General features: G+C 35.3%; 1 protein-coding gene across 1 annotated transcript in view; it reads right to left on the bottom strand.

The window, feature by feature from the left end:
• The window catches only part of LOC107557734 (translin-associated protein X-like), a 22,808-nt gene that overhangs the window by 2,489 nt on the left and 7,448 nt on the right, over positions 1–12,871 (bottom strand). Inside the window, exons 5-6 of the mRNA XM_016241260.1 lie at positions 5,667–5,776; positions 5,503–5,511 (exon numbers count right to left, since the gene is read on the bottom strand). Of these exons, the coding sequence (XP_016096746.1) occupies positions 5,503–5,511; positions 5,667–5,776 (119 nt within the window). The remainder of the gene's footprint in view (positions 1–5,502; positions 5,512–5,666; positions 5,777–12,871) is intronic.

Genomic DNA, 12,871 nt, shown 5'->3' with positions numbered 1-12,871 from the left:
TTTCTGTACTGAGTTAAGCTTTAACCCTTTCCTATACCAACTGTATGTGTGTGTATGTGTATGTTAGACCAGTTTATGTGTTTATGTAGGATGTTAGACCAGTTTATGGGTTTATGTAGTTAATAAAACCTTACTTGTATCACACTTGACGTGGTTCATTGTTTGCTTATAACTGGAGTCACTTAATCATGCAGATTTATGCTACAAGCTTTTGTAGAATTGTACAGTAAGGAAGTTATTTCCCTTAACCAGGAAATTAACGTTCTTAGAATTGACAAGACAGTTGACCCTGAGAGGTCAGCTAAATATCTACAGTGGATCTAAAATATGAATAATTAATTATAACTAGTTATGGTTAATTATTCATATTTCCTCATGAGCTGAGTCGCTACAACGTGAACGCGCGAAACGGAGGGGTAGGGGAAAGGGGAAGGGCTAAGGGGTAGAATTGGGATTGGGTCTAAGACTTTCTGCTCCAATTGAAGACCTTTGAAGGTGTGAAAATAGACTTTTCAAGACCTGCAGAAACCCTGAGTAAGAAAACATGTTGGATGCAATGGATACAGTGTCTGTATTGATGGTAAGTTTTAAGTTTTATAATAAAACTAAGTTACATGTACAAAATACAATAGTACTGTCAAATTTAGGGATGCACGATATGAACAATTTTAACCGATAATTAAGTCTTTCTCATGGCCGATACCGATAAGTTCGTATTTTTATATTATAATTTTCATATAATCTACAGTTTGTGCACCCAGGAGAATAGAAAATCTAAGAAGCACTGATTAAACTGATATTTTAGTAGCTCTGGCCTAACTATAATAGCAAACATCCGTCCTGACTCTTCAAATGTGTTTATTTTTTGTGTAAGGCACCACAACACTTAGTAACAGAAAATAATTTAAACAGAACTATGGTTTACCTGCAATTAGCAACTTCTTAAAAACAAATTTATATTCAAGTATTTCATGCATAAAGAAATGCATCTATTCAACCTTTAGTGCATGAGGATGAGGAAGGTATATTGACTTTAAGTCATGCTTTTTAAATACATTTGTCAACCTCGAGAAAAAGAAAAACAAAAGTGCATCCTCAAAAGTGCATAGGGCATAGAGATTTCTCTGAAATTATATAGTTTAACATACAATAAATGATAAACTTAAAATGACTTCCAATTTACACTACTAAACATGTCTTACCCTCCTCCAAAGTATATATATCTTTTCACTTGTCTCTATTTAATGTCTATTTGTCTTTTCTATTTGTTATGTGAGGCCATTAGTGGAAGATTCTTGATAAACAGAAGCATCTCTGACTTCTCACACCCAATTCTGTGTTTTTTTTTCATCCATAACATTTGCAGCACCAGGAAATACTGTCTATGCTGGGGCAAGGGGCTGACAGGTATTTCCATGCAAGTGAGGCAAGGTCTGGGAACTGGGATTTATTTGACTTAGGCTTAGCGCTAGTAGCTGCTGCCGCGGCTGATTCATATTCTTTTAGTAGAGCTTCGCAGCAATGATGACCTTTCAAGTGAGATATAAGACTTGTGTTAAAACTTGACGCCTTTTTTCCTCCTCTCGAAATCCTTGCTGAACATGCTTTGCAAATAGCAATGGTACTGTCCTCCGCTGCCACAGAGAAAAAGACATGTTCACGGGTGATGACGCAATGAGCAGTCACTTTCACTCGGAAAGCGGATGAATCTCGGATAAAACAGACTGACTGATTAATTTACCAGCAAGAGTACTTTATCGGATCTAGTTATCTAGTAAACCGATAACCATCAATTATGTCATTTAGAGCAAAAAAAAAAAGACGTAATTTTCACCCATATCGCCCGATAATTTATGTCCGATAAGTATCGTGCATCCCTAGTATAATTACAATAGAATATATAATGATTCAATCGGAGCACCTTCATTAACTGAAATAAAAACAAAACAAAAACACACTGATGCTCATTCTTTCTTCATCATTTTTTACAAGCAGAGTTTAAAAATCATAATGCACTTGATGCCAATTACGACTTTCCAACTCGTAAATGCAAACTTCCCAGGAGGACTTCAAAGCACCATTAGCATTACCCTGATTCCCTCAACAAAAACCCAATAGGATTTTTCCATTGGCTTTTGGATTACTGCAGAAAACAGGCTCTGTGAAAAGCTAAAGTTTATGATTCTTACATGTGTTTTGTTCATCACAATAATGTTCACATCTTTTGTGAATTATGAAGCATATATACAACTGGCAGAAGTAAAAAGCTAAACATTAGGTATATGAACTACACCATTGTCACATGATTTCAACATCCCCACCATTAAGCGTCAATAACTCTTTCAATATATATATAAAAACCATATCCCTGAAAGTTTGAGTTAGAATAGTTTGCAAAAGCATGATTATAATACAGTGAGGCGACGAGTAGATGAGTTCACCTGTTCGATGTGATGATGTTTAATGTCCCCAATAACCTCTGTAGTGCCATTTAGACACTTGTAAAAGTTTTAGAAGTCACGAGTGTGGTATTACTGATGTAATTTATATCGCTGAATATATATGTGAAATACGTGTGAAAATAGACCATAAATACACCAAAATAGATCACAGACAACCTAAAGCCCTTAAAAAAAAAAAAAAACATTGATTTGGGACGATGGAACTAAGTGCTAAAATGCAAACTTGTTTTTGGCCTACAAAAATACATCAACCCCACTGTATTTAAGAGTTTATTCACAAACAAAACACCTAGAAAACTGAGAAATCAGTGGCCACACATTTTCACTAAAACCGGTCCAATGCGTCTAAAAATATCTAAATTACAGAGAGACGTGCAAAGCAGGCAGCCACCACTGCTTTCTAAAAATAGCAGCATAAGATTGTCAGCAATCTGATAAACCTGGTGAAAGTGCTCTTGGGAACGTAGCCTGTCTGTTTTGGCAAGACAAAATCAAGGAGGTCGTGTTTATATTAAGACGAATGCATAATGCTGGCTTTAGGATTCATTATCATACCTTATTTTCTCTCATGAAGACCAGACGAGCGTTGATTTCCTCCAGGCTGATCAGTGTGCGATGTCTGATGAAGTGATGGAAGGACACGGCCTCAACATACTCCTGAATGCCTGGAAATAAAACAAGGACACTCTCTCCATTATCACGGTTCAGCCGTGTGATAGTACTCCAACCTTTCATTTGATTATTTCACAACACATATTTTGTTTCAATGAACTTCAATAAGCCCACACTCATTTTTGAGTGTAGGATTTTCTTTTTTTGGTGAGATTCACCAAGGCTGCATTTATTTGAACATAGAAAAAACTTAAATATTGTGAAGTATTATTATACTTTAAAATAACATTTTAACAGTGGCGTTCCATCCATATAAGCTGCGAATGCTCCGCATACCCAGGCCATTTGAGAGAATAAGTTCACGGGATAATTCATATAAACATGATTATAAGTTGTCATTTGAAATGTAACAAAGCTTAAAGAGTTAGGAATAAGTACGTACAATGATTTATTTGCCAAACGGCAGTAATTTTCTGTAAATCTACATCCGTTATGGTTGCTTCCGGGCGAGCGGATTCTCCGCAGCTTTCTAGTTATAGTGCGTTCTCAGTGATTTGCTGGTCTGCAGCAGATTTAATGCATGAGCTAAGCTGTCCGCAAAGTGCTCGCCCAAGTGGAAAAATGTGCTGTTGCTGTCAGATCTTGATTGCCGAGAATCACATTGTGTTTGATACAAAACCAACTCGACTAAATCAAAAGAAAAAAAGCACTGTAACTGTATATTTTTGTTTTCTCAAGCAGAGCAAATGTTAAAAGTCCACTGAAAACATATCTTACAGTTTTGGTCATAGACAAGACAACGTATGTTGAAGATATAAGTTATTGCCTAATCGTTAAATACATTTTTTTTTAAATAAAAACGTGGGCTATATAAAATTTTAATAATAGCAAACATCATATTGTTCCCTTTGTTTTGCGTATGCTCGTGTCGCTTACAGTTAAAGTCCTTCTCTGATTTTATTATTGTTTGCAAGGTTGCAACGTTACTTTGCAACGATTATGTATCATTACGTAATGACGTGTAAACGTTATTTGGTGGATTTTACTTGGAAAACCAGCTATATTTTTCTTGCATTCGAATAACGGATAAACTTGAAATGATAGTATTGGAGATGAATTTCATTTAAAAATAGACACCTGCCACTGTGTTTCTTAGCTATTTGTCATCCGTGATCTCTTCTTGAGTGTCCTTGAGTGTCTTATCACTCAGCACTTTATGTTATTTCTAGTAAGAAATCAGTATTATAGTACTTAAATATTTGTTTAGTTATCATCAAAACTCGTTCTATTTTGTTGTAGATCATTAAACCGTTACACTGCCTCAGAAGCCTGTCTGAAATCAGTTTTATGAGGTGCCTTCATGCAAAAAGGCTGCCTGCAAAGTCATTGCCTGATAAGGTAGCTCGGCAGCAAGTCAGCTGCTTAGGCTTTCGGACGCATCCATTAAATTCAAGCTCAGAAGTTCCAATCTGAATCAAATGATTTACGATATTCGAAGTTCCGATCAAATAATTTGAGAGCCCGTTCTGAAGTTCCGATCTGAAAATCAAATGATTAGCAATTTGCGCTCCGAAGTGCCGATCTGAATCAAATGATATGCGACCCACTCTCCGAAGTAACGATCTGAATAATGATTTGCGAACCATCACTGCAGATCAGGGCTCGGACCGTAAAACATTCAATTCGCGATATGATTTGCGAACCCGCTCCAAAGTATCGATTTAAATCCAATGATTCATGAATTGCTTGAACTGATTGATCGGGTTTGAATCAATGGGAGCCGTTCCAGCGTAAATTACTCAATCAATTGATTCGGTTTGTCTGTTTCTCCACTTTTCGCATCTTCACTCTTCAGTCATGTTTACACGACACTGTCAGTACAACTATCTGATTGCTAGGGACAATTTAGTCGCTGGATTTTGGTAGGGACACGTCCATAGAATCCCTATTAAATTCTACGCCCTTGGCCAATATTAGTTTTTTTTCCTCTCTCTCCAAAAAAAATATCTGAGTTCACCTGTTCGATGTGATGATGTTTAATGTCCCCAATAACCTCTGTAGTGCCATTTAGACACTTGTAAAAGTTTTAGAAGTCACGAGTGTGGTATTACTGATGTAATTTATATCGCTGAATATATATGTGAAATACGTGTGAAAATAGACCATAAATACACCAAAATAGATCACAGACAACCTAAAGCCCTTAAAAAAAAAAAAAACATTGATTTGGGACGATGGAACTAAGTGCTAAAATGCAAACTTGTTTTTGGCCTACAAAAATACATCAACCCCACTGTATTTAAGAGTTTATTCACAAACAAAACATCTAGAAAACTGAGAAATCAATGGCCACACATTTTCACTAAAACCGGTCCAATGCGTCTAAAAATATCTAAATTACAGAGAGACGTGCAAAGCAGGCAGCCACCACTGCTTTCTAAAAATAGCAGCATAAGATTGTCAGCAATCTGATAAACCTGGTGAAAGTGCTCTTGGGAACGTAGCCTGTCTGTTTTGGCAAGACAAAATCAAGGAGGTCGTGTTTATATTAAGACGAATGCATAATGCTGGCTTTAGGATTCATTATCATACCTTATTTTCTCTCATGAAGACCAGACGAGCGTTGATTTCCTCCAGGCTGATCAGTGTGCGATGTCTGATGAAGTGATGGAAGGACACGGCCTCAACATACTCCTGAATGCCTGGAAATAAAACAAGGACACTCTCTCCATTATCACGGTTCAGCCGTGTGATAGTACTCCAACCTTTCATTTGATTATTTCACAACACATATTTTGTTTCAATGAACTTCAATAAGCCCACACTCATTTTTGAGTGTAGGATTTTCTTTTTTTGGTGAGATTCACCAAGGCTGCATTTATTTGAACATAGAAAAAACTTAAATATTGTGAAGTATTATTATACTTTAAAATAACATTTTAACAGTGGCGTTCCATCCATATAAGCTGCGAATGCTCCGCATACCCAGGCCATTTGAGAGAATAAGTTCACGGGATAATTCATATAAACATGATTATAAGTTGTCATTTGAAATGTAACAAAGCTTAAAGAGTTAGGAATAAGTACGTACAATGATTTATTTGCCAAACGGCAGTAATTTTCTGTAAATCTACATCCGTTATGGTTGCTTCCGGGCGAGCGGATTCTCCGCAGCTTTCTAGTTATAGTGCGTTCTCAGTGATTTGCTGGTCTGCAGCAGATTTAATGCATGAGCTAAGCTGTCCGCAAAGTGCTCGCCCAAGTGGAAAAATGTGCTGTTGCTGTCAGATCTTGATTGCCGAGAATCACATTGTGTTTGATACAAAACCAACTCGACTAAATCAAAAGAAAAAAAGCACTGTAACTGTATATTTTTGTTTTCTCAAGCAGAGCAAATGTTAAAAGTCCACTGAAAACATATCTTACAGTTTTGGTCATAGACAAGACAACGTATGTTGAAGATATAAGTTATTGCCTAATCGTTAAATACATTTTTTTTTAAATAAAAACGTGGGCTATATAAAATTTTAATAATAGCAAACATCATATTGTTCCCTTTGTTTTGCGTATGCTCGTGTCGCTTACAGTTAAAGTCCTTCTCTGATTTTATTATTGTTTGCAAGGTTGCAACGTTACTTTGCAACGATTATGTATCATTACGTAATGACGTGTAAACGTTATTTGGTGGATTTTACTTGGAAAACCAGCTATATTTTTCTTGCATTCGAATAACGGATAAACTTGAAATGATAGTATTGGAGATGAATTTCATTTAAAAATAGACACCTGCCACTGTGTTTCTTAGCTATTTGTCATCCGTGATCTCTTCTTGAGTGTCCTTGAGTGTCTTATCACTCAGCACTTTATGTTATTTCTAGTAAGAAATCAGTATTATAGTACTTAAATATTTGTTTAGTTATCATCAAAACTCGTTCTATTTTGTTGTAGATCATTAAACCGTTACACTGCCTCAGAAGCCTGTCTGAAATCAGTTTTATGAGGTGCCTTCATGCAAAAAGGCTGCCTGCAAAGTCATTGCCTGATAAGGTAGCTCGGCAGCAAGTCAGCTGCTTAGGCTTTCGGACGCATCCATTAAATTCAAGCTCAGAAGTTCCAATCTGAATCAAATGATTTACGATATTCGAAGTTCCGATCAAATAATTTGAGAGCCCGTTCTGAAGTTCCGATCTGAAAATCAAATGATTAGCAATTTGCGCTCCGAAGTGCCGATCTGAATCAAATGATATGCGACCCACTCTCCGAAGTAACGATCTGAATAATGATTTGCGAACCATCACTGCAGATCAGGGCTCGGACCGAGGATCGTGAAACATTCAATTCGCGATATGATTTGCGAACCCGCTCCGAAGTCCCGATTTAAATCCAATGATTCATGAATCGCTTGAACTGATTGATCGGGTTTGAATCAATGGGAGCCGTTCCAGCGTAAATTACTCACTCAATTGATTCGGTTTGTCTGTTCCTCCACTTTTGGCATCTTCACTCTTCAGTCATGTTTACACGACACTGTCAGTACAAATATCTGATTGCTAGGGACAATTTAGTCGCTGGATTTTGGTAGGGACACGTCCATAGAATCCCTATTAAATTCTACGCCCTTGGCCAATATTAGTTTTTTTTCCTCTCTCTCCAAAAAAAATATCATTTTATAAGAAGCATCAAATGCATTTATAGGAAGGGGTTTTTTTTGCCATTCAAACAGTCTCAGTCAGATGATGCTAAACTGACTAAACTGTATTTGTGTCCAGCTCTTGTATAAACATCAGGCCAATAATGACAGGACGGAAGACTTTGTGATTAAGCTTTACTTTTGGAGTGGCAATTAACATCAAAGACCTTCTTATCTGTCGCTCCCCGCTCACAGTTCTACATGCAGTGTGACAATGTTCAACATAGAAATGAAAACTAAATCTCAACGCGAGTCTCGGCCCAGAATGCAGCGGCTGTTTATGATGCCGAGCATGTGAAAGAGAGCAGGGCATCGAGGTTCCCACAAACATTCCACGTACAGGAGGTTTTGTTGTCTTCTCTCAGGCTCAGCAGGAAGAAAGATAATGTTATCGAGCATGAGATTGGAGACTCCCTCTGCAAGACATTTCTTTGGAGGTTAATTTGTCAGAACAGTCACCTTACTGCATGTAAACACACTGAGGCTACTAGTCAAAACCACTAACTCCAGCTAAACTTACAACTGCAACACCTGTCTGTCTGTTAGAACATCTGACTCTTTTTCTTTGACTTAAATTTTTCTAAAAAAAAAAAAAAAAAATATATATATGCACAATTGGTGGCTGACTAAATACTTTTTCCCCCCACTGTATACATATATATATATATATACATACACAGTATATGTATAATTATTAAATATATATATATATAAAATTAATAAAACATTTAATAATTTAATATAAAATATTTAATAATGTATATATATATTATAAACCAGGGTTATTGAAATATACTTTATTATCCCAAATAGGGATAATTGATATTTAGATTTTTTTTTAAACAATAAAACTACTAAAACTTTAACTAACATAAATAATCTAAAATATTAATAAAAACTACAATAGTATCTCAAATATCACTGTTATAAGTAATCGTACTTGAGAACTTTTTTTTTTTTTGAAAGATAAATGCATTTTTCACATAATGCCATCTTAGTATAGAAAGCTGCACAAACAGTGGAATAAATGTTTGTTTGTTTTTTTTTTGAAAAACAACATATTCTGTTAATCCTCCAAGCAGATTCAGATAATAAAATTATAAGTTAATCACTAGTAGCTTATAAGTAAATAGGCAAAAATTTACAAACTAAGAAAAATACACACAAACTAACAAACAAAGAATAATGCAAACAGCTTCATAAGAACTTTCTATTCAAAATCTTGTTAAAACTGAATATTCACAAATATTTTATCATGAGTGAGATGGACTCGGGTCAATATTTGGTGCAAGAGGACGTAATTAACAGGCTGAGACTGGCATACAGTAATGTAGCCCAAACAAGACTAGGACCCAAACCACTAATCTATCTTTGGCCAACTACACAGATGAGACAAGCCTGCATCTTCATGCTCAATGCCTTTTGGAACATTATACATCGTCCATCTCTGTACCCGGATCAGATGCTGATGAATAGTGCCAGTGTGAAACAGCACTCTGAGCCAAAAGGAAAAAGATAATTGGGCTTTCAGTGAGCCAAACGCTACAAACACACTGTGACAGTCGAAAGGCTGTGCAACAGAGAAGTTTGGTGCCAGGTGTGGGATTACAAATGTAAGAATCTGTTTAAAATATGCTGATCCTATGTTCTGACATAGCATCACATGAAAAACTAAGGTGAAGTACATTGTATTTAGCATTTAAGGTAAATTACATCAGACAAATGATTATCTTTAGCAAAGTGTAGCAAGAGGTTCCTGTCTGTTCCTGTTCTCCTATTGTTAGTAAAATGAACCAGATTACCGAGACGATCACCTTTTGTTTGTAATGGCTCTTGGTGCCTCTGCCTCAGTCTTTGAGTAGTTATACTGATTGGATTAGCACCTATGCATTTGAATGACACTGTTATGCTGATGAGATCAAGGCTGGGAAAATGCCGGTGTCGGGCTGATTGCCTGTACTTCATTTGCATGCTATGGGTTAGATTGTCTCCACCTCTACTGAATGTATCCCACCCCCTTAAAATGTATATAAACTACAATGTATTACTGCCTTAGTCAGACTTTTGATGACTGCAGCGCCACGCAGCGCGTTCTCAATAAAGAACTCTGCTGAAGATACCCAAGAGTCTCCTGGTTTCTGCTTCGACGAGGAAAAAGTTTCCTACACAGGCATGAAAGAAAAGTGCCGATTCTAATACGGGTGAAGCAATATCTTCATCTCTATCAGGAACAGCGTGTAGAAATGACTCCTCGTGGTTACTGCACAGCAATGCCACTGCGCTTCAGATGATAAACAAACTGTGTGTTTGTCTGCGATGAACCGGGAAACTCTTCATGCAAACATGCCGTCGTCACCTTTTGTGGCTTAAATACAAAAATAAGCATTTTCTATTGTAGAAAACATAAGAGAATGATTTAATGCGGCCTCCTGTGATGCTACTGATTTAGTCAAGTTCCAAAGTCATAATTATGAAGGGGGGGATAATTTTTTTTTTTCTTTTTTGGATTGAGGGATGACAACCCAATTCACATAATATATAACCGTTCAAAAGTTTGGGATTGGTAAGATTTTAAATGTTTTTTAAAGTAAATGTTTTTTTAGAAATTATTCTAATATGCTGATTTGCAGCTCAAGAAACATTTCTGATTATCATCAATTTTTTTTAAACCGGTGATATTTTTTCTGAATTCTTTGATGAATAAAATGTTTAGAAAAACAGCATTTATTTAAAACAGACATTTTTGAAAAAGAAACTACTGTTCAAAAGTTTGGGGTCAATACTTTTTCTTTCTTTCTTTTTCTTTTTTTTTTTTTGAAAGAACTGTATACTTGTTGTCAGCATGTATTGGCAATTTTTTTTTTTTTAAGTGATAGTGAAGACTTCTGTTTTGAATAAATGCTCTTCTTTTGATCTTTTTGTTCATCAAAGAATCCAAAGAATTTTTTTAAAAATTACAATACAATTAATTAAAAATAATAATAATAATAATAATTGGCAAAAAATAAATGGCACAAAGAAAAAAAGAAAACATGCATGAACAAAAAAAGACAAATGTGAATAGGAAAAAAATAATAATATTTCTTAGTGTCCATTTTAAATCCTAACAAAAATTTTGTTTAATGTTACTACAACAAAAATAAAGAGCAAAAGTGCTTTAGATGAATAGTTGATGCTTTATCTATTGGAAACGGAAAATGCTTACTAAAATGTACAATCGACATTCACAAATAAAATTTAATTCTGAGCAATGCCTCTATTTTTTTTCCACTATTAATCTTAAATCAATGCATAAAGTCTGTCCTTAAAGTAAACCACTGGTGATTACGACATTTATTGCAGCATTTAAGTGCACGCATCTCATAAATAAGATCATTCTGACAGCTTAAATTAAGCAACTACTCAATTAATAAACCCTTCTGATTAAGGTCACCTTATAATAATTTCACCTGTTTATGCACTAATGCTTCTTGCTTTAAAAATCTTCTGCAACCTCTTGACCAGCACAAACTTGATGTTAATCAGATCACCGTATGAGCGGCAATTAATGTGAAATTCAGCCCTGAGCACCTTTAACGACTTCTGCACGAACACAAGCTTGTGAAACGCTTTATCAACATTTGAGCCCGAGGGTCACAGCCCAATAAAGCTCTTCAAATACAAAGAAACATAGAAAGCTAATTGGCAGGATCTGATCTCGGTCATGTCTCAAGAAAGACCCCGATGATTTCTCTGCAACCATAATCTAAAAATGACTTCCCCTCCCCGCTAGATAACCGCAGAATTTAGTAGGTCCCCTCCCTGACTTATCCACGCTTTCCTCAGAAGTCTGCAGACGTTGTGTCTGCCCTCTCTTCTCTTAAAAAGACAGAAATAATAATGGCTGGAAAAGCACAGTGACCTTGGAACATTAAGCAACTTGAGATATTTAGTGAAGATCAACTGCACAAGCTTGTGCACAATGGACCATAAGTCTTCAAATACAAGACTGTGCATGCAACAATAAGATTACGAGATTGAAGTCTTAAGATTTTGAGAAGAATGAGTCAGTTATGAGAGTAAAGTCGTAGCAATACCAGATCATATTTTTAGAATTAAGTCAAAATTGTGTGAATGAAGTCATAGCAATATGAGATTAAAGTCATAATATTTTTGGAATAAAGTCAACATTTTTAGAATACAGTCATAGCAATACGAGATTAAAGTTGCAACATTTTTAGAATAAAGTAAAAACTATGGGAATAAAGTCGTAGCATCATAAGTAAAAAAAAAAAACGTCAAAATGTTGAGAATAAAGCTGTAGCAATATGAGATTAAAGTAACAATATTTTGGGAATAAAGTCAAAATTATGAGAATGAACTCATAGCAGTAAAAGATTAAAGTCGTATTATTTTGAGAGAGATAGTCAAAATGATGAGATTAAAGTTGTAGTAAAATGAGATTAATGTCAAAACACTTACAGAATAAAGTATATTGTGTGAATAAAGTTAATTGCAAAAATCCCCTATTCCGCAAAAATTTGTGGCATCCAACCCTCCATTCTTCTAATGTATTTAACATTAAAAACAGTCATAAAACTTTCTAAAGGTTAAAGTAGAATATTATATGATACATGTACACACTGTATATTATAACTTTAATCTTTTGACTGCCATGACTTAATTCTTGTAATTTTGACTTTATTCTCTAAAGATTTTGACTTTGCTCCACCCAAGCTACAAAACTGTAAGCATTATGTCTTCAGTGTAATTTTGCAGTTGTTGACCTTTACAAGTCTGTTTAGTTAAGATGCACTTAATGGGTGTTTTAGAGTTTTGGATCGAGCTTATTAAGCTGACATAATTTTGACTTGATATAATTGACTGGATGCAATAGGTCGCCGCATAATTACTGTAAATGTACAAATAATCATGTCACACTCCGTGAATTATTATGAAAGCAATTAGAATCTCAAGCACTGTATTCAAAATCCAAGCACTTTTTAAACCTTGAAAATACTACATTGAAATTCAAGCATTTTCAAGGATTTTTTTCCAGAACCTGTACAAACCCTGCATTCAAGATATTATAAGACTAGACTATAATATATATATATATATATATATA

This window comes from Sinocyclocheilus grahami, unplaced genomic scaffold, assembly GCF_001515645.1.
Source record: "Sinocyclocheilus grahami isolate Dianchi unplaced genomic scaffold, SAMN03320097.WGS_v1.1 scaffold616.1, whole genome shotgun sequence".
Classification (NCBI taxonomy): domain Eukaryota; kingdom Metazoa; phylum Chordata; class Actinopteri; order Cypriniformes; family Cyprinidae; genus Sinocyclocheilus; species Sinocyclocheilus grahami.
Note: the sequence above shows the minus strand (reverse complement) of the source record. Positions and strands in the feature narration are given on the sequence as shown.